The 26,180-nt window shown below is 53.1% G+C and overlaps 4 protein-coding genes across 15 annotated transcripts; all 4 read right to left on the bottom strand.

The window, feature by feature from the left end:
- Positions 1-145: 145 nt before the first annotated feature.
- Tbx6 (T-box transcription factor 6) lies at positions 146-4,769 on the bottom strand. The gene is made up of 8 exons (XM_050166051.1): positions 3,829-4,769; positions 3,506-3,740; positions 2,320-2,587; positions 2,070-2,216; positions 1,923-1,993; positions 1,054-1,127; positions 807-975; positions 146-733 (listed from the first exon to the last, which is right to left on the bottom strand). The coding sequence occupies exons 1-8, from the start codon at positions 3,944-3,946 to the stop codon at positions 529-531; spliced, it is 1,287 nt and encodes a 428-aa protein (XP_050022008.1). The 5' UTR covers positions 3,947-4,769; the 3' UTR covers positions 146-528.
- A 139-nt stretch (positions 4,770-4,908) lies between these two features.
- Ypel3 (yippee like 3) lies at positions 4,909-8,437 on the bottom strand. Of its 10 annotated transcripts, none has more exons than XM_050166059.1 (6): positions 8,283-8,434; positions 7,794-7,893; positions 7,458-7,640; positions 7,314-7,357; positions 6,991-7,099; positions 4,909-5,386 (listed from the first exon to the last, which is right to left on the bottom strand). In XM_050166059.1, the coding sequence occupies exons 2-6, from the start codon at positions 7,812-7,814 to the stop codon at positions 5,297-5,299; spliced, it is 447 nt and encodes a 148-aa protein (XP_050022016.1). In that variant the 5' UTR covers positions 7,815-7,893; positions 8,283-8,434; the 3' UTR covers positions 4,909-5,296. The 10 variants fall into 10 exon arrangements, with proteins under 10 accessions (XP_050022016.1, XP_050022017.1, XP_050022011.1 ...); XM_050166060.1 differs by lacking the exon at positions 7,794-7,893 and adding an exon at positions 8,047-8,086 and having other exon boundaries at positions 8,283-8,431; XM_050166054.1 differs by having other exon boundaries at positions 7,861-7,893; positions 8,283-8,396.
- Positions 8,438-9,734: 1,297 nt separating this feature from the next.
- Gdpd3 (glycerophosphodiester phosphodiesterase domain containing 3) lies at positions 9,735-18,923 on the bottom strand. 3 transcript variants are annotated; one of them, XM_050166027.1, is made up of 10 exons: positions 18,272-18,923; positions 17,932-17,974; positions 17,584-17,719; positions 17,461-17,506; positions 17,224-17,342; positions 17,057-17,146; positions 16,189-16,322; positions 14,064-14,123; positions 13,910-13,961; positions 9,735-9,917 (listed from the first exon to the last, which is right to left on the bottom strand). In XM_050166027.1, exons 1-10 carry the CDS (start codon positions 18,408-18,410, stop codon positions 9,771-9,773), a joined length of 966 nt encoding a protein of 321 aa, XP_050021984.1. In that variant the 5' UTR covers positions 18,411-18,923; the 3' UTR covers positions 9,735-9,770. The 3 variants fall into 3 exon arrangements, with proteins under 3 accessions (XP_050021984.1, XP_050021985.1, XP_050021983.1); XM_050166028.1 differs by lacking the exon at positions 9,735-9,917 and adding an exon at positions 11,950-12,781; XM_050166026.1 differs by lacking the exon at positions 9,735-9,917 and having other exon boundaries at positions 13,050-13,961.
- Positions 18,924-19,060: 137 nt separating this feature from the next.
- On the bottom strand, positions 19,061-25,337 carry Mapk3 (mitogen-activated protein kinase 3). The gene is made up of 9 exons (XM_050166025.1): positions 25,145-25,337; positions 24,048-24,230; positions 21,691-21,880; positions 21,415-21,531; positions 21,065-21,179; positions 20,577-20,708; positions 20,270-20,379; positions 20,037-20,191; positions 19,061-19,651 (listed from the first exon to the last, which is right to left on the bottom strand). Exons 1-8 carry the CDS (start codon positions 25,312-25,314, stop codon positions 20,069-20,071), a joined length of 1,140 nt encoding a protein of 379 aa, XP_050021982.1. The 5' UTR covers positions 25,315-25,337; the 3' UTR covers positions 19,061-19,651; positions 20,037-20,068.
- Between the last annotated feature and the right edge of the window lie 843 nt (positions 25,338-26,180).

The raw sequence follows: 26,180 nt of genomic DNA, 5'->3' as shown, positions 1-26,180 counted from the left end.
CAGCCATTGTGAGGGAAGTTACCCATCTTCCTGAGCAGGCTACTTCACATCCACAAGGGCAAGCATCTGGAAACTGCTTAGGTCTCCCCTTAAAGCTGTGGCTCCCCCAGGCTCCCCCAGGGCCAACACCATTAGTTTCTGAGTCTTTGGAGTTTTATTAACAAAAAATACTCTGATCCTGAGAACAAACTGGTGTGACTTACACCAGTGATGAGGCCCCCAGGAGGTGGGGGTGTTGGGCTGGGCCCCATTTGGCCAGGCAAAGTCTCCCTCCATTCACACTGAGGTGAGAGCTGAGAAGGGGAAGCTGGCCCCAGCTGGTCTCTGAGCAGCCTGGCCTGAGCTTTGAAGCCAGAGGGGGTGGAGTGAAATCAAGGTGTGAAGTAAGGGGTAGAGGAGAGAGAGGCCCAAGGCAGCCATTTGGTGGTAGTGGGGGCACTTGAATGAGGGTGCTACCAGGCTGGGGGAAGGGAGCAGGAGGTTTTAAAGGGAAGATGGCATAGGCCCCGTCTTGGCTTGCTACTCAGCTCAGTACATTGGCTTGGATCCCATGTCCAGATAACTTCCAGGTCCTGGGTATGGTAGAGGGAAGGTGCCCCCTTGAATGAAATGTGGAGCAAAGGATGGAGCGGCCTGATAGGCAGAGCCCCCTGATCCAGGCTGTAGCTCCAGGAATGCAGCTGAGTAGGGTGCTGGGCGCCCAGGGTCTGGAGCCTCAGGGAAGCTGGGGTTCCTGAAGTCAGGAGAGAGGTGTCAGAAGAGAGGCCACTCCTCCTGGAGCACCCAGCCCTTCTGGAGCACCTTACCTGGCTGGTAGGTGACTGGGGGCTCCATGGAAAGCTGCAGGGTGTAGGAGGTAGGCCTCAGCACTGGGACCACCACATGGAGGAGCTGGAGCAGAAGCTGGAGTCTGCTCTGTATCTGAGTCCCGAATGTCCCCACCTAGGGTGGAGTCACAGGGCCCCCCTGGTGTATCTGAGGAGACAGAAGGCACAGGTTGGCTAGGGAAGGCTCAGTGTCTCAAGTTGGCCTCACCATCAGGACGGCACTCACCCCCACTCCCACAGGCCTCTGTGGCCGCCGGCTCTGGGCCCCGAAGTTTCCTCTTCACGCGAGCATCTCGCTCCCTGGGGAATGATGATGGTGATGATGATGATGATAGCACTAATAGTACTTAACTCTCCCAGGCACCCTGTTGGGCAGGTGCTATATTATACCCACTTTACAGATAAGAAACTGAAGGCCAGAGAAGCCACTAAAAGGCAGCAGAGCAGAGGTTTCTCTGACTTGGACTTGGCTCGTCAGTGCTTTCCCCCGTGGGTATTAAGATCCGAGACAGCACCTTCCCGACTGCAAAGGCCAGCCCGTCGGCCTTATGGCAGCCTCTCTGGAGCCTTGCTGCACCTGACTTTGCAGGCAGGAATGCCTCCCTCAGGACGTGCCACTGTCTACATGTGAGCCAGTGAGCCAGTCACTTGTCTTGGGGTAGACCAGAAGCTCTCCCGGGGCCCACACCCAAGTCTCTCATTGGTAAGCAGTCGCTTCCCTGACTTGCTTTTCCTTCTCCTGCTCACTGCATACACTTGTGCCTCGGGGCTTTTGCACTGCTTTGGCAGGCACCCACATGGCTCCTTCCCCTTACTTCAGGTCTTTCTCTAATGTCCTCAGTGTGCCTTTTATCTGCTGCGTCCTCTGGTCCTTCCCATCCTCCCCATGGCTTATTGCTTACTCGAACATCCTAGGTTTCTCTTGGTTTTGTCTGCTGCACTGCCCACTAGAATATCAATTGTGTGAGAGCTGAGAAACCTCAAGTATTTCTTGAATCAAGAGTGGAGAAGTGTTTTTACTACTTACTATCATGTTCCCAGGGCCTGGCACCCAGTAAGCAATTAGTAAACACCCATTGAATGAATGATGCCCACCTCTTAGAGTTTCTGCCATTCTCTCGGAAACCTTTGGCAAAGGGGTTGGCTGCAATCTTCAGCTGTGTGATCTGAGAACACACATCCAGGTCAAGGCCCCAGTAGCCTGGGCAGAGCACTGCCCCTCCCTCAAGCAAGGATACTCACCCTAGGGTTCTGGTAGGCTGTCACAGAGATGAATGTGGTCTCGGGAAATCTGAAGGAGGCCACACCCCCCCAGTGTTGGCTGCAAAGCTGGGTGGCCCTCACCAGGTGGATTCGGGGCTGGTACTTATGCATGGAGTGCAAGATCAGCTGGGAGGGAAGACATGGGGTAATTCTCTGACCTGGGCTCCAGCCTGTCTTCCACCCAGTACCACCCTAAAACCCAACCAAGGAGCCCCAGCCTGGGCCTCACGTGGCCATGGGGGTCCAGCGTGCTGTTGGTGAGCTTAACGCGATGGAAGGATACCGGCTGCCGCATCCAGTGGGCACCAGTGGCAGGAGAGTCAGGGTGAATGTAGACACGGTCTGGTAGGCGGGGCTCAGCCTTGCCACTAGGCTCCCAGTGCTGGCCCTGCCACCTGTATCGAGCCCCATCCACTGGAATCACATCCAAAAGGAACAAGTAGCGGGCCTCCGGGTCCAGGCCAGTGACCGACACTCGGCAAGCAGGGAACATGCGCCTGCACAGGGGAGGGGGAGGAAGGGAGAGGGCTGGAGCTACCCACTAGCACAAGTGAGCCCAGCACCAGCAAAGGAACTAGCAACAGGTACCTTAATTTTGGCACAGTAAGAGCAAGGGAGGTGTAATTGATCCTCAAGTGCAGAATCTAAGAGCTGGAAGACTTACTCCATTTTACAGATGGGGAGATGGGACCAACAGGTTAGGGGCTCTGACAGGCCCCAGCAGGTTCATCTCCCCCCTTGCCCCTTCTCTCTCCATTCTGTTACAACACCTTAGCGTCCTGTCTCAGAGTCCTTGCCCCTTCTGCCCAGACTCCTGACTGCTGTCCCCCTCAAACTCTGCGGAAACACGGGAGACTGCTTTCTTCCTGAAGCCTGAGTTGCTCGCTTGCTCCCACCGTGGTGCAGCGCTGATCCCTGCGGCTGCAAGACTAACTTTCCTCAGAAACAATAGGTGCCAGGTCCTGGATTTATCGAGGGCTCAGGCCTTAGAGACCTTGCCAGAGCTCACACACTGAGCACTTACCTTCTAGGATGAGCTGGGACTTAGCCACATACTGACCCTGATCCTGGACAGATTTTCTGACACTGGTCACTGGCTGCTCTTTGCTCCTTTTCATAGGCTGTTTCTGAGTTAGGCCACATGCCAACCTATAACCCATCCAGACTTCCTTGCCCCAGGCCCAGACTGACCTCTCTGACCCTTCTTCATAGAATGGCTCCCAAACCCAGCTACAGACTCTCTGGACTGATCCTTGAACCTCGTTACAGTGTAACTCCTGTCCATCCAGGGTCACAGATAGTGTCAGGCCACAGTCAGATTCTGCTGAGTTCTACTACCCCTGGAGAAACTCCTAAGCACAGCTCTGACCCCAGGAAGTCTATCTCTTCTAGAAACTGACTTGGCCATCCCTCACCTGCCAGCCTTGGTGATGATCATCTCTGTCCCCACAGCGCTGAACTCCTTCCACAGTTCCTGGTTCTCCAGGCTCAGGCTGACCCCAGGAAGCGAGTGAAGGGCCTCTGGAGGCGGTGGTGCTGTCTCAGGGCCCAGAGAAGTTGGCAGAAGGGGCAAAGGAGGGGGTGCAGACAGAGTATGGGGGGCTGCCTCAATCCCAGAGAGGAAGCAATCCAGTTTAGAGGTATCCAAATCTGGAGATGTGGGAAGAATGAGGATCCAGGGGAAGACCACATATTCCCAGTCTCCTGCCCCCTACCCAGAGCCGATCCAACCGCTCACCAGGGTAGCGGTAGCCCTCTGCCAGGGCAGGTGGGAAGCTAGAGTCTGCCCCAGGCTGGGGGTGTCCCAGACGGTAGCCAGTCCCCAGGGAGGGGTACAACTCTCGTGGATGGTACATGTTGTAGCTTCTGGCCTTGTGTCCCGTTGCTAGAGTCCAGAGTCTAAGAAATGCCCCCTTTATAGCTCACAGCACAGCCCCTTCCAAACCAGAGATCACAGCCCCTCCCCTCCCTGGGGCCCGGGAGGTGGGCTGGAATGGAGACCCCTGGGGCCTCGAAGGGGTCCAAGAGGAGGCCGGATACCTGGGTATCCTCCCCTCTCCCTCACGGCTTCACTAGTCCCGACCCCCTGCCCCCTCATTACATAATTAACTCCTCGGCCTGATTGATCCCTAGGGCTAGGACAGGGACGCAGTTTGGCGCTTCCGGCCAGCTGGTCTCCGTTCCCACGGAGGGGGAAGCCCGGGTGGGGGGCAGGGGTGGGATCTGGATCTGGTTAGACCCTAAAGCCCCAGACTTTCTGGAAGGTGACCCCTCTGTTTGTTCACTTGGAGGTTCGCCTTGCGAAGTGAACTGGAGGACAAGTGCAGCGTTGGTGCCTGAGCAGACATGCCATGCCAGACACTGGGCATCTTCTACAAGAGACCACAGCAGAGGGCTAAAGCCTAGAGTACTACTTAGTTTACAGTTTCAAAAACTTCCAAGTCTCAGAAGTTGAGGGGAGTGCACAACTCCACAGTCTGATAGCTCATGCTAGGCGTGAGGGCTTGCGCCCAGAAACACTTCAACTACATTTCCCAGTAAGCACTGCGCCAGACGCACGCAAAGGCCACAGAGAGCCTATGCTGGGATTGCTGGGAATTGTAGTCCAGGCACGGATATAAAGTGGTGACCTCCCTGAAGCTGCCTCCTAGGCACTAAAGCCAAGACATACACTGGCAAGAGGTCAAAGGTTAGACCATCTTGGCCTACTGTTCCTACCCCATCCCTCCTGCTGAGGCTCAAAATGTAACCTGTCTATAGGAAAGGAGCTTGAATTCCAGGTCCCCCTTCTTGTATTCCATGTGAGCCACGGGCAGTCTCCATTCCATTGTTTTATTATTTACAAACGCTACAGAATGAGAACAGACACGCTGCGGATAAGAGGGATCCAGTGGGAGAAGTTCACAGAAAGATAGTGCACCAGGGCCATGAGAGCAGCACACAGGCCATATCTATGGGACAGGCAGGACAAGAAGGGGTTAAAAAATGAGATCCAAGCCAGCCAGATCGCAGGGAGGTGCTGGGGGTGCAATTCCCCTCCTGGTCTCCCCTCAAGTTCACAGTGCATGCAATAAAATATATGTACAGGAGCTGGATCCTTCCCTTGTGGGGGCGCCAAGGTTACTGAGCTCCTTTGAGGAGGAGCGAAACCAGTGGCTCCCCCTGGCGGCCAGGCCAGGGTGAAGCCACATGCGTCAGGAGCTAGGTCAGTCCCAGCCGTTGTCTTTGATCATGTGGTTGAGTTCAATGATGTACTTCCCCTCTTTGTATTTCTGGCTGCTCTCAAAGGCTTGCTCCTGAAAAGGAGAGAAAGGGCTGCTGTCCATGGACAAGACTTTTACCGCCAGGCAATGGGGCTGGGAAAGGGATATGATTGGTCTTGTTTTATATATGAAAAAACTGGCCCAGAGAAGCCCAGCTACCTGCCCACAAACACAGAACTGGCAGGGCCGTTTCTCACTGGGACTGGAACGTGGAGTCGTGGGTACTTTAGAACATTAATGACAGCTCCAACAGGGGGGACATGGAAGTCCCTAGAAGACTTCGTTTCACAGTCCAGGGATTGCAAACTGGTGGCCCGAGGGCCACTTCAGCCTATAGATAGTTTTGTTTAGATAGCAGATCGCCTAATATAAATAATTTTAGGGGTTGGAGATGGTTAGCATGTGGGAGGGCTTGGATTTGTTACAAGCACCACATATAAAAAAACACAATATAACTTACATACTAAACTAAATATACATGCTCACTCCATTTTGCCCCAGCCTGCTTTTCCTGCCCTAAATCTATGCTGCCCATTTACAAAGCCACAATATCTGCTTGGCTTTCTAGACATTTGAGGGTTTTTATTGTTTTTTGAGACAGGGTCTACGTATCCCGAGCTGTATTGGAACTGTGTTATTCTAGGTTGGCTTAGAACTCAAGAGATCACTTGCCTCTATTTCCTGAGTGCTGGGATTAAAGGTATATAACACCACACCCTGCTGACATTTGAGTTTGGTTTTTTGTTTTTCAAGACAGGGTTTCTCAGGGCAGCCCTGGAACTCAGTCTGCAGACTAGGCTGGCCTTGAATTTACAGAGATTCATTAGCCTTTGTCTCCAGAGTGCTGGGATTAAAAGTGCGCACCACTATTGCCTGGCTGACATTTGAGTTTTTAACTTCTGGCCTAGGGCACATTTTTAGGAACTTCAGGGGGTCCAGGGACACACAGAAAATCCGCAGCAGGGCCAGAGGTAAAGTCAGGTTAGGACTGTCTGTCTCTGACTGGGGCCTCCAGCTCACAAGAACCACTCCAAGTAATGCTTTTCCCAACCCAATTCCTTGTACACTCCCCAAAGCACCCCCTTTGTTACATCCAATCTGATATTCATAAAGATCTTCCACCCCAGCTAGTGGCTTTATGCTCCAGTGCCACATAAGGAAATGAGACGAGGTTGTGAAATCAGATGCTAGACAGCATCAGAAGCAATGCGAGCTGTGTAGGGATCTGTGCACCTAACTTCCACATCCATGCAGGGTCTTAGCTATGGAATCTGGGGCAAATGTCCTAACATCTTCAGGCCTCCCTGTCTTCTGGAATAGACTCTGCCATCAGAACCGTTGTAATGACTGAGTGAGAGACCAAATGCCAAGTGTGCTCGTGCGCGTGGCGTACAAGCATTCAATAAATGCTGACGCTACTTGCTCTTCGTCTCTAGGATGGGGCACTGGTGCCTCTGAGGGAAGCGGAACATCCTCAAAGCTCTGCAGAATGCAAAGGACCAACGGCAGTCACTGGGGAGAAAGTCTGTTTTGTCTGTGCTGGGCCAGGTCCTACTCTGAAAGGTGAATGCTTTCGAGGAAGAAGGGATGTGAGGCTAGGTCAAAGGCCAGCCTGGGGTCAGAGATCAGGAACTCACATATTTCCAGCCCAAGGTGGTCTTGCAGTTCTCGCAGTGGATGTCAGCGACAGCATGGAGTCCTGTCAGCAGCACCCGCTCCTCTGCTGGCCCGCAGCCCACATTCACCCTGTGGGGACAAAGGGTGGTCCCAGGGAGGGTCTCAGCACCCCAGAGCCCCCCTCTAGCTAGTATGCTGAGTGTCTGTGTTTGGCTCTAAGACAGGCCTGATCATGGCTTCCTGTCTGAAACAAGGGACTCTGGGAATATGGGCTGGGCATGATGCCAGGGGTCACAGGTCACAACAGAGGTCAGGAAAAGAAAGGGAGGAGGTGAATACTCACACAGAATTGAAGAGGTAGGCACGCCCCTGACTGCCCTGGAAGGACTGGAGGGTAGTGGGAAGACGAGAGGAAGGGGTTAGGGCTGTCGATGGGGAGTTGCCAGGCAGCCCACTGCCATTCTAGACTCAAATGTGGCCTGCTCACCTTGGAGATGAGGTCGTCGTGGTTGGCCAGGTGAGCTCGGCAGTGGGCACAGCTATACCTCCGGTGACAATCATCCAAGTAGGCCTGAAACGTCTTGGGCTTCGAAATCCGCACCATGGCGGGGGCCAAGGGCAGTGGCCCCACGCGGGGAGCGGCCCACGGGGAGCAGAGGGAGCCCAGTGCCTGCCAGGGAAGAGAGGTGGGCTGTCAGGACCAAGGCCACACATCTGTAGGCAAGCCCAGAACTATGGGGACTCTGTCACACTTGGCTGCTCTCTCCTTTCCCTAGAGCCAGCAGTCTCACCAGGGACCAGAGTCATTTCAGTTTTGACTCACTGAGGAGGCCTCAGGTTGCATCAGCGGGTAAACTGAGGCTAGGAGGAGTTCCAGGTGAGTCACCCACCTGCTTCTGGCCTCACCCCTGCTGAGCTGGCATCTGAAACGGGAAGAAGGGGCTTCAGAGTGGATGGGCTGCCAGTTTTCAGTTTCGAGGGAGTACGGGGCTTGACTAGTCCTTGGGACCCTATCTGGACGAGGGGCAGGGCAAATGTGGGGTACGTGGAGTTCGCTTGGGGAAAGGGTCTCTCACCTGGAGGAGGCAGGAGGCCTCATCAAAGGAGGAGGGTCCCCTGGGGAGAGGAGGGGTTTTTACCTGGAGGCGCCGAGCCTCATCTGCGCCGAGGGCATCTTACCTGCATCGCCAAGCCTTACCTGAGACCCCGGGACTCACCTGGGGCGAGGGGATGGGGGGGCGCGCGCGGGGGAAGGGGCAGTCCTCGCTTGCGGGGCGGGGGCGACGCGCAGCGACGTCGGCGCAGGCCTCACCTCGCCTGGGCGCGTGGAGGACCCGGTCCGCGGGGTAGCCTGGCCTGGGAGTGGGGGGCGCTCCTAATGGGCGCCGTCCCCCCCGGCCCAGATCGCAGCCGCCTCGACTTGTTTACACCGAGACCAGCTGCTGCCGCGGCTGCGGCGGGAGGGGGAGGGGGCCGGCCTCCTGTCCCGGCGGCCGCCGTGGCCAATCGGAGGGCCGCATGCAAATGAGGGGGCGCGTCATACGGCGGCCAGCTCAGGCAGGGCTGCCCTTCCCCCTGCTCCCGGCTTCAGTTTGCCTGCTCGCCCGGAAATGCGGTTGCGAGTCGCAGCCTAAGCTCGGAAGCCAGTCGGTGCCCGGGCCTGATTTCACCTATAGCTATCCCTGGTGCTCGAACAGACAAGGATTCTAACCCGACGTGGGGTTAGTAGGAGGTGGTGTCTGTACCCGCCCCTCCCACCCCCCGAGAAATAGTCGTAATTGTTTTCGTTAATCTGCCGGCCAGTCTGGTAATCCCTCCCACAATCCTGTAGTTTCTCTATTTGACCAGGTTCTGAGGTTTGAAGAAGAGATCCTCTCCAGAGATTATCCAGATGGTAAGAGTCAAAGTTGGAAGTCTCACTTTCCCCAAGCACGTGGAGCAGACTCTTAGAAGGAAAGGCCTAAAGGTGTCCTTTTGCTAGTAGACTCCCAGAACCAAAGCTTTAGGAGCCAGTCTCTACTGCTGGGCATCATCTATTCCCGACATCCTCTGGGATGCTTGGCCCCCAGGCTATTGTAGGTCTGACCCCAGTGGAAATGTCTGTTTCAACATGTGTCTGGCTTACATAGACTTGTGTTCATTGCAGAATCCCAGTACCCTGCAGGCCTGAAAAGTACTGCATCAGGAATACCCATTAGAGTTAAGTCCCAGTGTTGGAGATCAGAAAGTGGACAGTTGGTTCAGTGGGGAGCCTGTGAGGTCCCCCATGCCTGCCTGCTGCAGCTCCATGTGTTAAAGGAGACCGACATCAGCAACGTGAGGGAAATCAGGTCCCTTGTATGCCTGGGTCTCTTAATGGCCTCAGGAAAACCACTGAATCTGTGATCTCTAGAGTCTGGGCTCAGGACACCTGGATTAACATGCTTCAGAGTGAAGGCCAAGCTGGCACAGGGTGTAGAATGTAGCAGAACAAGTGGGCCAGCCTAATTAGGCCTCCCAGACTTTTTTGGGGGGCAGGAGGTCTCACTTTGTAGCCCTGGCATCTAATTCACAGATCCACGTGCTTCTGCCTCTCAAGTACTGAGGTAAAGATGTTCATTACCAGGCCCAGCTAATCCCAGGTTTTCTTGATGTTGTGTGCCCTCCCACGCAATATGCATCTAACCCAGAGCTGTGTTCATGGTGTGTAAGCATTACATGCTGGGTGACAGTCCCATCTTTTTAGTCTTCAAGACTGACCCTCCAGCCCTTCGATCCGTGACAGGAAAATATTTATTTTTCTTAAAGAGAGAACAGGGCCTCAGACTGAGGAGGCAGGAGGCTTTGGTTCTTCCTTCTTGTCTAGGTAGTGTCTCAGGGCTGTGGGGAAATCAGTCATGACACCATTGGCCCCCAGATTGAAGGCCACTTCAAAATCCGATTCTTCATTAAGGCACCAAAATAGCACCTGAGCGGGAAAGAAGGACCAGCTTAGTTTCCAAATCTACCCAACGCTTCCTTTAACTTCCAGGAGGTGGCACCCCCTCTTCTGCACAGACTTCTCAGCAATGGTGAGCTGGAGCTGATGGTAACCTTTTTAGGAATTTTCAGACTGGTTATTAAACATAGCTATTATTGATGGACAGTGGTGGCGCACACCTTTAATTCCAGCACTGGGGACACAGAAGCAGGCGGATCTCTTGAGTTTGAGACCAGCCTGGTCTACAGAGTGAGTTCCAGGGCAGCTAGGGCTACACAGAGAAACCTTGTCTCAAAAAAAAAAAAAAAAAAAAAAAATCAAACCAAGACAAAAACTCCACAACTGTTATCAAAACTTAAATTGTATGATCTTAGAGTCAAGTGTTGCAGTGTGTGCCTATAAGCCCTGCACTCAGGAAGCTGAGGCAAGAAGGTGGAAGATTCTGAAGCCATCTGGGCTACAGTGAGTAGCTGGTCAGCCAGAGTTATATAGCAAGACCTGCCTCAAAAATAAATACATAAATAAGTGTATGAACTTAAAATTAAGGGGTCTCAACACTCAGGAGGGCAGAGGCAGGTGAATCTCTGTGAGTTCCAGGGCAGCCTGGTTTATACAGTAAATTTTAGGCCAGCCAGGGTTATAGAATGACTTTGTCTCAAAACAAGTAAGAAATTCTATTACAAACAAAGGTAAAAGCTAGGTGGACGACTTTAATCCCAACACTTGGGAGGCAGAAGAGGCCGATCTCTGTGAGTTCAAGGACAGCCAGGACTGTTAAACAGAGAAATCCTGTCTTGAAAAACAAAACAAAAGGTGAAATCCAGGTGCAGTGGTGGGTGCATGTTTCTTTTTATGGCACTAAGAAGCAAGAGACAGGAGGAAAAGAAATTCAAGGACACCCTCTGCTCTATAGGGAGTTCAAGGGCCAGCCTGGGCTACATGAGACCTGTCACAAACAAACAACCCAATTGCTGGGGATGTTGCTCGATGGTGTAACACTGTTTCCAAAGCCCTGGAAAACAAAACAAACAAAAACACAACCCAGGGCCAGTGAAGTGACTCAGCAGGTAAAGGCACCCAAGGACCTGAGATTTATCTCCAGCATCCACCTGGTGGAAGGAAAGTCCTATAACTTACTCTGACCTCTGTGTGTACGCTGTGGGATGTGACCCCCCCACCCCATGTACACACAACACACACATACAAATGTAATATATTTTTTAAGTTGAATACTCAACAGCCTATCACTAATTATTTTACAGTTTCCTAGGTCTCGTCTCTCTGTTAGGGTCTCTTGTAACCAAGCTGGCCTCAAACTCTCTACGCAGCTGGTGGTGACCTCAAACTTCTGTCATTCTTCTTCCGTGTCCCAGGTGCTCAGGTTATACCTGTTGTTTTGTTTCTGTTTTGCTTTTTGTTGTTGTTTTTTATGATTTATTTGTATTTAAAGTGTTAAAAAGGTTTACTTATTTATTTTATAGGTATGGTGTTATGTCTGTTACCAACAGAGGCCAGAAGAGGGCATCTGATCCCTGGGAGCTGGAGTTACAGTGATTGTGAACCACTGATTACGGGTGCTGGGAGCCAAACTTGGGTGCGCCTTAGAGCAGCCAGCGCACTCAACCGAGAGCCACTACCTGTGTTACCTGGTGCTGGCAACTGAACCCAGGCGTTGCGGCTGCTAGGCAAGCGCCCTGCCCGCTGAGCCACACCCCCAGCCACTGGGTTTTAATTTTTAAACATCTAATTATGTTTGTTTATGTGGGGGCGGGTGCACAGCACCCCAGGTGTGTGGGTCAGAGGATAGCTCGTAGGAGTTATGGGTCAAACCCAGGTCATCAGGTTTGATAGCAGAAGCCTTTAGCCCTTGAGCCATTGCACTGCCCTCCTTGTTTGTCTTTGTTTTGTCTTTTGGGTTTTTTCCTGATTGCTTTTTTTTTTTTTTTCTTTCTTCTATCTCTCCAGTCAGGTGTCTTGTTCTTTTGAGGCAGGGAGTGTTATTTAGCCCAAGCTGATCTACAACTCACCATTCTCCTGCCTCAGTTTCCCATGGATTAGGTGTGTGAGCCAGGGCACCTGGATGACATGGGATTTTGATTCCAGGAGCTCACCGGATCTCTGCTGTCTGGGCTTCACAGATGAGGGTCCCATCTTTAAACCCGTGGAGGTCAGCGGTGAGCGAGGGCTGGTAAGGAAGAGCTGTTCTCTAGAGCCTCACTGACACCAGGACAGGCAGGAGCCAAGCCTGGGCTCTCCCTGCTCTCGTCACCCAAGGTTGACTCCTGCCCATGATGGCCTCAGGCTATGAATGACACTCTCCCCCACCATCACGCGGTCAGTCGCCATGTTGTGAACAAGTGAGTCTCACTCTGAATTATCTAGATTGGGTTTCCTGCACCAGCCTTCAAAAGCTTCCCTTCCTGGGTGCTGAGGATCACAGTCCTACTGGATGTGAGGCCATGGGCCTAACTGACCTCTGCTGCCCTTAGCCTAGGGAACCCACCCAGTTCCTCTGAGTCCAGACTTTTGCTCCTCCAAGCTTTAGTTCGGATATGCCTACCTGTGATGTCCTTCTCCTCAAGAGCTGTCTTCCCCTGTCCTTCTTCTGACTGATCCCACCTCCGTCTGCTCATGACCCATAGTACTGACTCCTGTCCTTAGCTGTGATATCACATCCCGCATGGGGTTGTCGGTCTTCATTTCTTTTCCCCACATTTGGTAGATGCCTGGAACCATCTCAACGAGGCTTGCTGATTTAATGTCCAAGGTCAGGCACAGTTGTTTATGCCTGTAACTCCACCATTATGGAGGCAGGGACAGGACGATTGCCATGAGTTTGAGGCCAGCCTGGTCTACATTAAAAAAAAAAAAAACCAGGGGCTGAAGAGACAGCTCAGTGATTAAGAGCACTGGCTGCTCTTCCAGAGGACCTTGCTTGGATTCCCAGCACCCACATGGTGGCTCACAGCCATTTGTAACTACACTTCTAGGGTATCTGATGTCCTCTTCTAACTTCTTTGGGTACCAGGCACACATGTGGTACACAGGTATACATACATGCAAAACACTCATACACATAAAATAAGACAATAAAAAAATGAAAACAAAACCATGACCAGGCATAGTGACACATGCCTTTAATCCCAGCACTCAAAAGACAGAGACAGGTAGATCTCTGTGAGTCAGAGGACAGGTTGGTCTACAGAGCAGGAGTTATATGGTGACGCCCTGCCTCAAAACAACAACAAGAAAAAGGGGCCAGTGATATAGTTGAGCAGTTAAAAGCACTCTGCCCTTCCAGAGGGGATAGATTTGATCCCAGTATCTGCATGGCAGCTCAAAACTATCTGTAACCACGACTTCAAGGGAGTTGACACCATCTTCTGGCCTCAACGCCAGGCCAGATATATATATATATATATACATATATATATATACATATACATACATATATATGCAAAATACTTATTACACATAAAAAATAAAACAAAAAAACCCACCGAAACCCAAACCAAAATGCCTTCACTATTCCCGTAGACCACTGATGAAGGCAGAGCAACAGGGTGGGCTGGGCCTGGTTTCCCAGCGCCTTTCCAGCAGACCCAAAGTTATCAATTCCTGATTAATCCCAGGTACACATTCAAAAGAGCTACAGGTACCATTCTCTGCATTCAAACGGGCTCAAGACAGGGTTTCTCTCTGTTTCTCAAGTTTCTTTCCTCGCTGTTCTGGAACTTGCTCTGTAGACTAGGCTGGCCTTGAACTCAGAGCTCTACCTGCCTCTGCCTCCCAAGTGCTAGATTTAAAGGCTGTACCACCACTGCCTGGCTCATTCTCTGCATTTTATAGGCAAAGAAACTGAGACTCAGGGGTGGGATCCTGCCCAAACGATCCACCTCCGATTGCAGTGTGATGGAGATTGTGCTACCAGGTATATACCGGGAACCAGCTCCTTGCTGGGGTAGTGTCAGAGTCCTCACCTGCACCCCTCGGTCCTGCAAGTACTGAATCAGACTCTTCCTCATGATGACCCTTGGGGAAGGATGGGGATAGCAAAGGCAATGATGAGAGGGGACAAAGGACAGTAGCAGGTCCCTGTGTGACACCTCCACCCGGCAGCCCTGCCCGCCTCACCATTTTGTAACTGCAGCTGACAGCTGGTTCATCCATCCACAGGAAAATGGGAAGTAAGTCCTGTGGAGAGAACTGGTGAGGTCAGCTCCTCGGTGTTGTCCGTGCCCCCCCACCCCCGTCACAGGAGGGTGGTGGGAATGACTCCTTGACCTGTGCACCCCTGGCCTAGCCTGAAGAAACTATGAAGCTGTCTGGAGGAATAATTCATCCCTCAGTGAGAGCCTACTGTGTCCTGGAGTCGTTGGTTTATGAGCTTGTCCCTCTTCCTGTCTTCAGCACAGGGAACTGAGTTTAGACAGTGGGACACGCTGGGGGTCAGAAGTGCATCAGTGATGGGCATGGAACCAACTTGATTCCAGGACATCACGGGGGTCCTCCTGGTTGAGTCTGTGTGGGGTTTTAAGATAGCTGAGGCTGGCCTAGAACTTGCAACCCTCTGGCCTTGGCCTCATGAGTGCTGGGATTACAGGTGTTTGACACAGTGCCCAAACGTGGACAGCTGTTTCAGATGAGACACTGCTTCTTGTCACGGCTTATTTTCCTCCCTGGGTGATTTTAGAACCATGTCCTAGGTCAGGCTCTGGAATATTTCAAGCTGTGTGACCCTGGGCAAGTCACAGAAACTCTCAGCATAGCTGACAGCTAACAGGGCTGTCGTGCCTCTTCCCTCCCAGGATGGGGTACTATAAGATAAAGGTCAAATACTCCCCCAGTCTGTGAAAACCTTTAACCCTGTGTAAACACTGCCAGTGCAATGCTTTGGAAGGGCTGTGTGGCTAGCTAGCTTTCTTGAGAACCACATAGCGGAACCAGAGCTTTGGGGACAATCCTGGAGAAGTTGTCAGAAAGGCCAAGGACGAGGCAGGTCCCCTCCCACCCCGCTAAGGAACTATCTAGTTCCTAATACTTCCTCTTACATTACTTTGTTAACAGTGCTGCTTGCTGCACAGCGGACTGACTCACCTTTAGAGAAGGAGAAAGCCAGGCTGTGAGCCCAGAGGGCCTGACCCAGGCACAGCAGTTTTATTTCCTAGACTGGCCTGCCCACGTTATCATGTACTACTACAACTACATTGACCAGAGGCATTTGCCATCAACGTATTGAGTGAGTGAATTTCTTCTACAGCTGCATACTGATAACATACTTGCCTGCAAGTCAGGGGGTCACAGACCCCCTAGTTTTCATGAATGCCAGGCAAGAACTACAGTGTACAGGCCCATAATTCCAGCACTAAGGAGGCTGAAGCAGGAGGACTGAGAATTTGAGGCGAGCCTGGACTACATAGTGAGACCCTTGTTTCAAAAAAAAAAAAAAAAAGATCACCCCTTTTCAAGGGCTTAGTGTGGTGGCTTCCTAGTGCTGTGCCCCTTTAGTACAGTTCCTCATGTTGTGGTGACCCCCACCATAAAGTTAGTTTCATTGCTACTTCATAACTATAGTTTTGCTACCGTTATAAATCATGATGTAGATACCCGTGTTTTCTGATGATTTTAGGCTACCCCTGTGAAAGGGTCATTCATTTCCCAAAAGGGTCTCGACCCATAGGTTGAGAAACACTGGCTTAGTGAATAAAGGTCCTTGCCATGACTGAGTCCAATCCCCGGAACCTACACAAAGGCAGAAAGAGGGTTGTCTCTAGCCTCCATATGCACACCATGGCACGCACACACACACCCCATAACAAATTCAAACAAATAAACAAACAAGCCAGGATGTGACTCAGTTGGTAGATTGTTCCCCAAGCACACACAAAGCCTTGCGTTCACCGCGTGGTGGTGGTGCACGCCTTTAATCCCAGCACTAGGGAGGCAGAGGCAGGCAGATCTCTGTGACTTCGAGGCCAGCCTGGTCTACAGAGCTAGTTCCAGGACAGGCTCCAAAGCTATAGAGAAACCCTGTCTCGAAAAACAAAACAAAAAGCCTTGGGTTCAGTGTCTGGCCCTGACTAGAACCAGCTGTGGTGGTATATGACTATAACTGCAGCTCTAGTGATGTGGAGGCAGGAGGATTAAAAATTCAGTGCCTTCCTCAGCTACTTAGTTCCAGGCCAGCTTAATATACATGAAACTCTGTCTCAGTGTGGCCTGAGCAGGGTGTTTCCAAGCCCCCTCTCACCCCTGGTACCTGTTGATGATGGTGGGCAGGAAGCACAAGAAAAACTTCTCAGGAATGGAGACAAAAGGCAGCAGCCCCAGGTAGTAGAGCAGAAGTATCCAGATTGATCGCAATATGGTAAAGGCCATTGGCATGTCGGGGTTCTGGGTGGCAAGGAGAGAAGTGAGAAGTGGGGACCAGCAGAGTTGGCATGGGCCAAGGGGACCAGGGCAGGACATCAAAGTCACACCTTGAACAATGTAATGGTTAATTCTGTTAACTTGATTAAGAAGTAGTACCTTGGAGTTTGGTGAAACACACCTGTGAGGTGTGTGAGGATGTTTCCACAGAATTAGCTAGGGGAGGGAGGAACCCTACCCTGAATGTGGGCAGCGCCATCTCTGTAGGCTAGGAGTCTGGATGAAACAAAAGGAGAAAAAGGAAGAAGCCAGACCAGGCACTGTCTTCACTCCTCAGCCACCATTAGCAAGTGGCTGTTTCTCATGCCCTCTCTACCTCTAGCAATTGGGCCAAAGTGACTATGGGTTAAAGTCTTCGAAACTGTGAGCCATGAGATGTTTCCTGAGGTTCTGTTACAGTAACAACCGACCAGACCAGCCAGTGTTTCCTGAGGTTCTGTTACAGTAACACTGACCAACACAGCCAGTGCTTCCTGAGGTTGTGTTACAGTAACTGCCGACCAGCACAGCCAGTACTGGGGGTTCCCTAGAACTGGCCACTTGGCACCAGTGCACACAGTCACGCTCTCCTACTTCTCCAAATCCTACTCTTGGGGACTGTGCTCAAACCTAGTTCCAGGGGCCATGCTGGGCCCTTCTAGCGTAGGCTCCTTGGACTGGGTGGCTTCTAGCCCCATAGCAGAGAAAGAGGGACTCACGGCAGCCTTGCACTTCCTCATGATTGAGTTCTTCTCTGAAGCCCAAATAGTAATCTCACTGCGGTCAAAGCTCCTAGCCAGGTTGGCTACCTAGGATGGGAACACAGGGAGTAAGGGAAGCCAGGCCTCTCTTGGACCTGCCCTCACCTGCCTGGCTTCAGTACCACCTTGTGGATTAGCTCTTCATTTTTTTCTTTGATCTCCACAATCGCGGGAATCCTTGGAAATTTCTGGAATATATCCTCCAACCGTATCATGTGCCGATCCGACCCATGGGCAAAATGGCCTGGGAGTTGGGTCACAAAAACTGGGGTCAGAGTAAGATAGATGAGCTGGGGGGGGGGGAGTAGGGAGAGTATATGAGAGGTGGCTAAGCAGTGCGAGGCTGGCTGTCCACACCCTACCTGGTGAGAAATAAATCTCCAGTTCTGTCTTGTAGAGGGGCAGTTCCTGTGGAGGGCGGAGATTGACATTAGGAAGCATGTGCACGAGTGTCAGCTCTCAGTGTGAGGGGCTGCAGAGCTCACCTGGAAGTCCAGGCTGTCCACATCCTTATTTAGGCCCGACTGGCGGGACAGGTTCTTGTCGTGTGATACTACCACCACGCCATCCCGTGTGAGCTGGCAGTCAAGCTCCAAGATATCTGCTCGCTGGGCCATGGAACTATGAGAGCAAAGGTTGGTGGGGGAAGAGGACAAGGGAAGGACCAGGGCATGTAGTGGAGGGGAGATACTGGGACAGAATTTATGGTGGGACATATGACCCCACCTGTACAATTCCAGGGGCTTCAAGACACCCAAATTAGGAAGTGGATAAATAGCACCCTTGGTTGCCTTGCAGAGCTCCAACCCCACAACCTTACATGTCGGACTTACTTCTCTATAGCCTCCATGGTGTTCTCTAGCCGCTCTCCAGACCCTGTGTGAGGCAGTTTGGGTGGGTCTCTAGGGCCTGGCCTGACCTTCCTTCCTGCCTTCCTTTCTTCCTGATGGTTTCCTACTTGCTACCTCTCTTCCCATCAGCCACGCTGAACTGGCTCTCCCTCCCTGCTCCGTGCCTCCCAGGCCTCCGTGGCTCTCCTCACCTCTGTCTTTATTTCATTCACTCCCACCTTGCACCTCCGCTATGTGCAGCCCACTGTGGCACCTGTCTTTTCTTGGGCTCACACCGCCCCAAGTGGCTGCCAGCGCCTCCCGCCTCCCTGACTCAGCTCACCTCCACGGTGGGCAGCCAGGCGGATAGGGAAGGTGGGAGCCCGGGTTGTGTGCAGCAGATGAGGTCGGCGCAAGAAGAAGAAGGAGAGCATGATGTAGCTGCCCAGGGTGGGCAGCGCCAAGTACAGGATAGGGATCATAGCCTCACTCCCACCGCAGGTGCCTGCCACAGTGCAGCCTCCTCAGTCCCAGAAGGCTCTGTTGTCTGCTGCTGCCTGCTGCTGAGTCTGCCCCGCTGAGCCGGTGTAGGCTGGCTCTACTATTGGGCAGCACCACGCCCCAGGACCTGCTGAGCCTGCTGCTATGCCGCTGGCACTTGGCCAGACTGCAGTATGCCCCAGAGCTGGGGCAGGCACAGGAACCCAGGCAGCCCTGGGCTTCATGTCCACAGACATTCTGTAGATCCCAGCACCCCCTCTGTTCTTGACTGTGTGTGTGTGGGTGTGTGTGTGTGTATGTGAGCAACTCCCCTCACCATTTTTAGAACTTCCTGTTTTCCATGAGTGCTTGTGGCCAGGATCTGTAACTACCTTTGCCACTTCCCAGGAATGTTGGGGTGTAGGGTGCCCCTGAGTCACGACAGCCAGTTAAACAGGAAGCTGTTAGGGAACACAGTGACTGAAAGAAAACTGACCCCTTTCCAGGAGTCTGGAGCATCTTATAACCCATCCTCACCCCTGGCCAGCTGAGCCAAAGACTGGCTATGTGAGGCCACAGCTGCATGCAGGGGTCAGTCGTGAAAGCAGCACGCTGGGGGTCGCATTGGCACACAGAGACGGAGGCAGGGTCATCCATATACACATCTCTATATTTATATATTAGATACAGGCACGGGGAGTTGGGGAGGGGCACCGGCTCTCCACGGGCCCCACCTCCACTTCCAATAACCCACACACAGAAGCAGCAAGGGCGTTACATGTGGCAGCTTTGAGAGGGAGAGGGTTTGGCCTGGCCTGGCTCCTCAGGGAAACTAGCCCTTGAGACTTAGGAATGTTCCTTCGGGGAAAACAGGGTGGGGTTCCAACAAGTTGAGTAGGGCAGAGCTTAGCCTGGGTCCCTACTCAGTGCCCTCCACCCCTCTATAGCACAGGTCCTAGGGCAGTTGTGGCCCTTCCGTTCCAGAATGGTCTGCCAGAGCCAGGGCTAGCGGGGTAGATAAAGGCAGAGCAGCGGAGATCAGCTCTGGGGCCACCTCACCACTTAGGCCCCAGGGAGATGGGGCAGGGGTTGGGGTGAGGGGAGCCTGCCTGAAGCAGGAGATCCCAGCGGAGTGGAAGAAGATGGCCAGGCCCACCCTCGGTCCAGCCTGGGCTGCCAGGGTCCGGGTTGAGCAAAGTTCATTACTAATGATTTGCAGAGAAGGACCAGGTAGGAGCAGGACCTGAAGGAAGAAGAGCAAAGTGAGCTGGGGAGACCCCACTGAGCCCCCGAGACCAGTGCCTTTGATCCGCCCGTGGGTCTTGGCTCCCTCCTCTGCAGCAGCAGCAGCCACCACCAAGTGCTACTGTGACTGCGGCCTCCTCTCAAAGCCATCGTGGTGCACCCCGTCCTAAGGCCTGGGGTGACTCCTCAGAGTGGGAGGCTCCCTCGCCTTTGTGGGTCTCCAGTGGATACCGATGACAGCAGGAGACGGACGGGCCTCGGTAGTGGTTTACAAAGGACCAGGTGGGCCGCAAATGACTAGCAGGCCCTGGCCCTTCTGTTGCTACCACACACGTGGATGAGGCACCCAGGCTAGGCAGCCAAGGGCGTTGTGAGCCACTCACCAGGTCCCGGGGGACAGGGGTGTCTGTTCTTGTTAGGGGGCCTCTGAGGCCCCTGGCTGGAAGCGGGCTGTCTCTTGGAAGATCAGTTCCTTCAGCCGCTCCTTGGGGAGATCATCCAGCTCCATGTCAAAGGTGAAGGGCTCCTCAGCCACTGGCTAGGGGGCAAAGACAGTAAGGCACAGGCCAGCACTGGGGATACTGATGCCCCTCCCAGCTCCTGGTGGCCAGCCCACCTCATCTGTTGGGTCATAGTACTGTTCCAGGTACGGGTGAGCCAGCGCTTCCTCTACAGTGATGCGCTTGTTGGGGTTGAAGGTTAACATCCGGTCCAGCAGGTCAAGTGCTAAGGCAAGGCAGGAGTAGCAGTCATGAAAACAGCTGAAGGAGCTCCCATAGGCAGCACCTGTCTGGTGCCCAGGGGCCTATTTACTGAGGCAGGCGTTAGGATAATACACCTTTCTTTGTTACTGAGGCAGGCATTAGGATAATACAGCTTTGCCGCTGGGCTCTAGCCTATCCCCAGTCCTTTGTCTCACTCACCTTTGGAGTCAGATTTGGGGAAAAGCTTGGCCCAAGCCACCTTAGTTTTCGAGGGCAGAGACTGTAGATAGTTTCGGGCCTTCATGTTGATGATACAATTAAGGTCCTCCTGGGATGGGGAGCCCAAGATACCTGTGGACAAACCAGTTGTTTTACTAAGATGTCAAGTCCTGTTTCTGGGAACAGGTCAGGAAGCAAGAACAGGAACCCAAGCCCAGCCACCTGCAGCCACCTCCTCATCAACCCACTGGGGCAATGACGGAAGCAAGGAGCTGAGGACCAGGGAGTGCTGGGCTCAAATCCTGACTGCAGTCTTCCTTAGGTATAGGCCTTAGTCTTGTTTTTCCCATCTTTCAAATGGGAAAGAACACCTTACAGAAATACCGTTCGATGCTGGGGAGGCTCCACATGTGGTACCCCAATTCTCACCCTCCAGAAACATCATCTCCGATAACTCCCATCCCCGTGAGCCAGTCAGGTCATCTCACCTAGAATGTGGTTGAGCTGGTCCAGGTAGTGCTTGCCAGGGAAGATGGGCCGGTTGGAGAGCATCTCAGCCAGAATGCAGCCCACAGACCAGATGTCAATGGATTTGGTGTAGCCCTGGGGAGGAGAATATGCTCAGCTCCTCAGTCAGCCTTATCAGTGCCTTCTTGGCATTTGGGCCAAGCACTACAACCAACTTAGATCCAACACCAAGCAAAGGGCAGAGAACAGAGGCTAGGAAATCTCTAATCTCCAATCTCTACATTTTGCAAGAGCCCAAGGGCCAAAGGGCTTATGCCAAGGCCCAGAGATAGCTCCAGGACTTTCTTGTAAAAGTGGGCTGCTCTCCTACCTTGGAGTTAAGCATGATCTCTGGGGCTCGGTACCAGCGTGTGGCCACATACTCCGTCAGGAAGCCGGTGTGGTCATGTTCAGGGTCAGCGATCCGGGCCAGGCCAAAATCACAGATCTGGAATCAAACCCAGGCCACTGAGTAAGGTGCCTAAGGCCCCCACAGCCCAGAAAGTGCCCCTGCTCTGCCTATGCTGTTCTTGCTCGCCATGCACCAAGGATGCTTCTACTGGTGGTGCCCCACACCCAGGGAAGAAGCAGGCATGCAGCCTCTGACCTTAAGGTCGCAGGTGGTGTTGATAAGCAGGTTGGAGGGCTTCAGATCCCGGTGGAGCACGTTAGCTGAGTGGATATACTTGAGGCCCCGAAGGATCTGGTAGAGGAAGTAGCAGATGTGATCGTTGCTCAGCTGCTGGCTCTTTAGCAGCTTGTACAGGTCTGTCTCCATGAGGTCCTGAACAATGTAGCTGAGGAGGATTCCAGAGACCCCCAGGTTGGGGGCAGCAGGAGACTTTGTTAAGGAAAACAGGTTCTGACCAGAAGGTCACATACTCCTTTCAGTGAGGGCCCCTTGACCTCATGAGCCTTACAAAGTGAAGCCTGGAGCTGAGGGTGTACAGGGCACATCTATTCTGGGCCCTCAGTTTCCCTATGGGGCAAATGAGGGCACTGACGAATCGTAGTGGGAGAACTTCAGAGGAACAGCAGTTCTGAGTTAACCCACTCATGTCTGGTGTGCCTATTCTACCTGTCCATGCCTCAGTTTCCTCATCTGACAAGCAGGGAGAGTAACTGTTCCTTAGAGCGCGGCTGTGAGGAAAAAGATGCCCCGTGGAGATGCTCAGCAAACAAAAAACGCTGTTACTCTATGGGCCGAGCCATGTGGCGGCTGAGTGGGTTAAATGAGATAATGCATGAACGCCATCTGGCACACAGTAACTGTTTGCTTTAAAATAAATGCCTGCCTTATGGGAATGATTTGTGCCAGAAAAGTGAGGAGACACTCCCAACCATGCTCCTACGGAGTGACCATACACCAGAAGGCGGAGAACGAAAAGTCCCTTTAGACTTGAAGATAAAACAAAGATTCAGCACAAACAGCTGGGTGGTGGTGCACACGCCTTTAATCCCAGCACTCTGAAGGCAGAGGTAGGTGGACCTCTTGTGAGTTTGAGGCCAGCCTGGACTACAGAGTGAGTTCCAGAATATCCAGGGAAAACACAGAGAAACCCTGTCTTAAAAAACCAAAAAACCAAAGCAAAACAAATAAACAAAGTAAATGTCATCTTGCCTGACTTTGGAGGAGCAGCCGGGGGCTGAGCACCAAACCTCATTCTTGTAATCCCAGCACTTGAGAGGCAGGCGCAAGAGGATTATTCCCTAGAAATTTAAGGCCAGCATGGTCTAATAAGTTAGCCTCAGGCCAAGCAGGGAGACATAGTGATACTCTCTCAAAAAGGAAGCCTGGACTGTCCTACACAGGACATGTGAGCTGGGCCTGGTGGTACCTCTGAGTTCCAGGCTAGCCAGAGAAAGTGAGGTCCTTTTCAATGAAAGAAGCAGCGCATGCAGACACACACATGGCCCATCCCTGCTGCTTCGTAAGTGTGGGAGTCTAGAGGTGCAGTGACCCGCTTAAGATCACACTGCAAGCCGGAGTATGGGGATTTCATGTGACGAGAGATACAGATGCTGTCCAATGAATCCTGGGACTGGGAGGGGTGGGTAGGGAAGAGGCCACGGGTGTTACGGACTGCTAACATGGCAGCCAAGCAGGAAGTAGATATGGACAATGAACTAGATATTTGAACTAGGCAACAAAGGCTGGACTGCATTCCCTGGGCAAGGTGCAAGTCCACAGGTAATTAGGGTGGGGCTCTCAGAAAAGTAGGAAGGCTCCAAGAAAGCCAACTGGGAAGAGAGGAAGCAAGAAACAGAAACAGCCGATTTTCGGCTTTCCAATCCAGACAGACCCTCTAGCCCCCTTATCCTTCCTTGTGCCCTTGGCGAAGCCAGGAACAGGGGTGCAAAGACTTGTGACTCTAGAGCCCCCCCAGATGTTCCTCCTTAACAATACACGGTGGTCTCAAAGACTCCACATGCTCCCCCACACATCATGTCCCTCAGAAGGCACTGCCAAACTTCCCATGAGGGGCCTCAGTTTCCTCATCTTTGAAATGGAAGTGGTACAGGTCATCTCTCAGGGACGTTAGAAGGTTAAATTAGGACCATCAAAACCCTAGGCATGCCCAATACCAGCGTTCTTCCCCGCCTGCCTTCCAGGCTGAGATCTCCAAAGAAAGAATCATGAGTCTGTTAAGCAAGAATGGGCTGTGGGCAGAGACTGGGTCATGTCACAGAACTGCAGATGTCAGTAGACAAAGCGCCCATAGAGATCATTTTGCCCAGCACTTCCCCCACACAATACCATACTGGGACACAGAGCAAAACCGACTTGTCCAAGGCCACCTCACTTGGCTGCTACACACCAGGAGCCACTGAAGGCCTGCCAGTGTGTGCTTATGTGCTGTGGGCTCTCTGCTAAAGTTATTTTTGCTGGGTGTCACAAAAGAAGCGAACCCAAGTCCCCCGGTCTAGCTTCGGGGCTGGGGCTGTGACCAAGGTGGAGGATACACATCCCTCATAGCTTCCAGGGTGGGTGCTCTGAGGATGTCTCGGATGCCGATGACATTCTCATGGCGGAATCGCAGCAAGATCTGGATCTCCCTCAGTGTACGCTGGCAGTAGGTCTGGTGCTCGAAAGGGCTGATCTTCTTGATGGCCACTCGAGTCTTGCGCACGTGGTCATAAGCAGAGCTGAAAGGGCCAGAGAGATGTGGCCTTGCAAAGGGGGAATCCAGGCCTGGCGGCCCCACCCAGGCCTTGGCAGGGCCGGGGAGAGAGCAGGAGAGGGCTCTGGCCAAGTTGTAAACAATGCTGGCTCCTTCCTGCTGTGAAGGCCTGGAATCTCCAGGGGAAAAGCTGGGGACCAGCCAGGCAGCCTTTCAGTGACTTCACAAACAGAGGAAGAGTGGCCACTCACTGACTTCCTTTCTCCTGGACCCTCTTCCATTCTAGCTGCCCTCACCCTCCTCCCCTTTCCCAAACAGGGCTCTCTCAATCCAAGACAGGGCGAGGGGACGGGAGTCCGAGCGGAGGATGTAGATGAAGCCAATATAGGCTAGAAGATTCAGTAATGGGACAGGAGAAAAGAGATAAGGAGGGGTAAGTCTCTGTGGTACCTGGGTCGCAGGGCTGTTCCCACATGAACAAAGGCCCAGAGCACACAGTAGGGCAGTGAGAACTCACAAACCCCGTATCCCACCCCTCCGGAACCCTCATCCTTTTGTGGGCGCCTGCCCTTGTCAGGGGCAGGGGTGCAAAGGTTTGCCCCACCCTGAGCTTTGCTCTTCTTTCTGAAACTCTCTGACTCCGCCTCACCAGGGGGAACCAAGGCTCCCACTACCTGCTGAAGGGTCCTTCACTCCCCCTTCAGCAAGAACACTCATCCTCTTAGCGCCACCCTGTTTCTCTAGGGTCCCCCAGCTGCCCCTCCCTTAACAATCCAAGGTGGCTTCAAAGCTCCAAACCCCCTCCCCGGAGAAAGTAGCGCCCGACCCCCCAGAAGTCGCTGCATGATCCCTCCCTGCGGCACTCCCCAGACCCCCACGTCCCGGGCACGCACCTGCTGTCCCCCCACTCTGAAGCCCCCTCCCCGGACGCCCCCTCACCTGACCATGCCGTACGCGCCCTCGCCGATGTACTGCAGCTGCGTGTAGCGTGGGCCCACGTCGAATGGCTGTCCCTTCACCACCTCCACCTCCCCCGGGACCCCCGGGCCGACCCCAGCGGCTCCCCGGGGCTCCCCGCCCCCGCCCCCCGGAGCCGCCGCCGCCGCCATCTCCACTCCTCCCGCCTCCCCCCGCGGCCCCTCCCGCGGCCCCGCCCCTCCCGCCCTCCTTGTCACCCGCGGGGCCGCGCGCCAGGCTCCGCCCCCGCCCCCGCGCGCCCCGCCCCCGCGCTTGCCCGGCGAGCCTGCGCGGGCCCGAGGAGTCACGTGGTTTTCTAGGCGCGCGCCCGGCTTTCCCGCCTAGGTACCCTGGGCCTTCTTTGCCTTGGCCACTGGGGTACCCTGGTCTGCCTGGAGAGTTGTGCAGGCCAAGAGGCCAGTGGCTCCCAGGGATGCTAAGGGAACGCACCCTGTTTCCGTTACATTTGGAGACCTGCCTCTTACCTTCTTTTGTAGAGACAGAGGTAATCCTGGCTACCTGCTGGAAGTTGGCCTTGAACTAGTCCTCCTGCCTTTACCGCCCTAGTGCATGGTTTGAGCCATCATATCTCCATCTTCCTATTCTTTTTTCTTTTTCTTTTTTTTAAAGCAGGGTCTCTATGCATAGCCCAGGCTGTCCCGGAGCTCACTATGTAGACCAGGTTGGCCATGACATGCAGAACATGTGGAGATCTACCTTCAGAGCACTGGGATTAAAGACATGTGTCACCATGCCCAGCGTCTGTACCTTTTCTTTGGTTGGTTTTTTGAGACAGGGTTTCTATGTGTAGCCTTGGTTGTTCTGGAACTCACTCTGTAGACCAGGCTGGCCTCAAACTCCCAGAGATCCACCTGCCTCTGCCTCCTGAGTGCTGGGATTAAAGCCGTGCGCCACTATACCTGGTGATATTTTCTTTTTTCTTTCTTTCTTTTTTTTTTTTTTTTTTTTTTTTTTTTTTTTTTTTTTTTTTTTTCGTAGTGTTTTTCTTTTTTTTTTT

This window comes from Alexandromys fortis, unplaced genomic scaffold, assembly GCF_014885135.2.
Source record: "Alexandromys fortis isolate MF-2015 unplaced genomic scaffold, M_Fortis_MF-2015_v1.1 scaffold_146, whole genome shotgun sequence".
Classification (NCBI taxonomy): Eukaryota; Metazoa; Chordata; class Mammalia; order Rodentia; family Cricetidae; genus Alexandromys; species Alexandromys fortis.
Note: the sequence above shows the minus strand (reverse complement) of the source record. Positions and strands in the feature narration are given on the sequence as shown.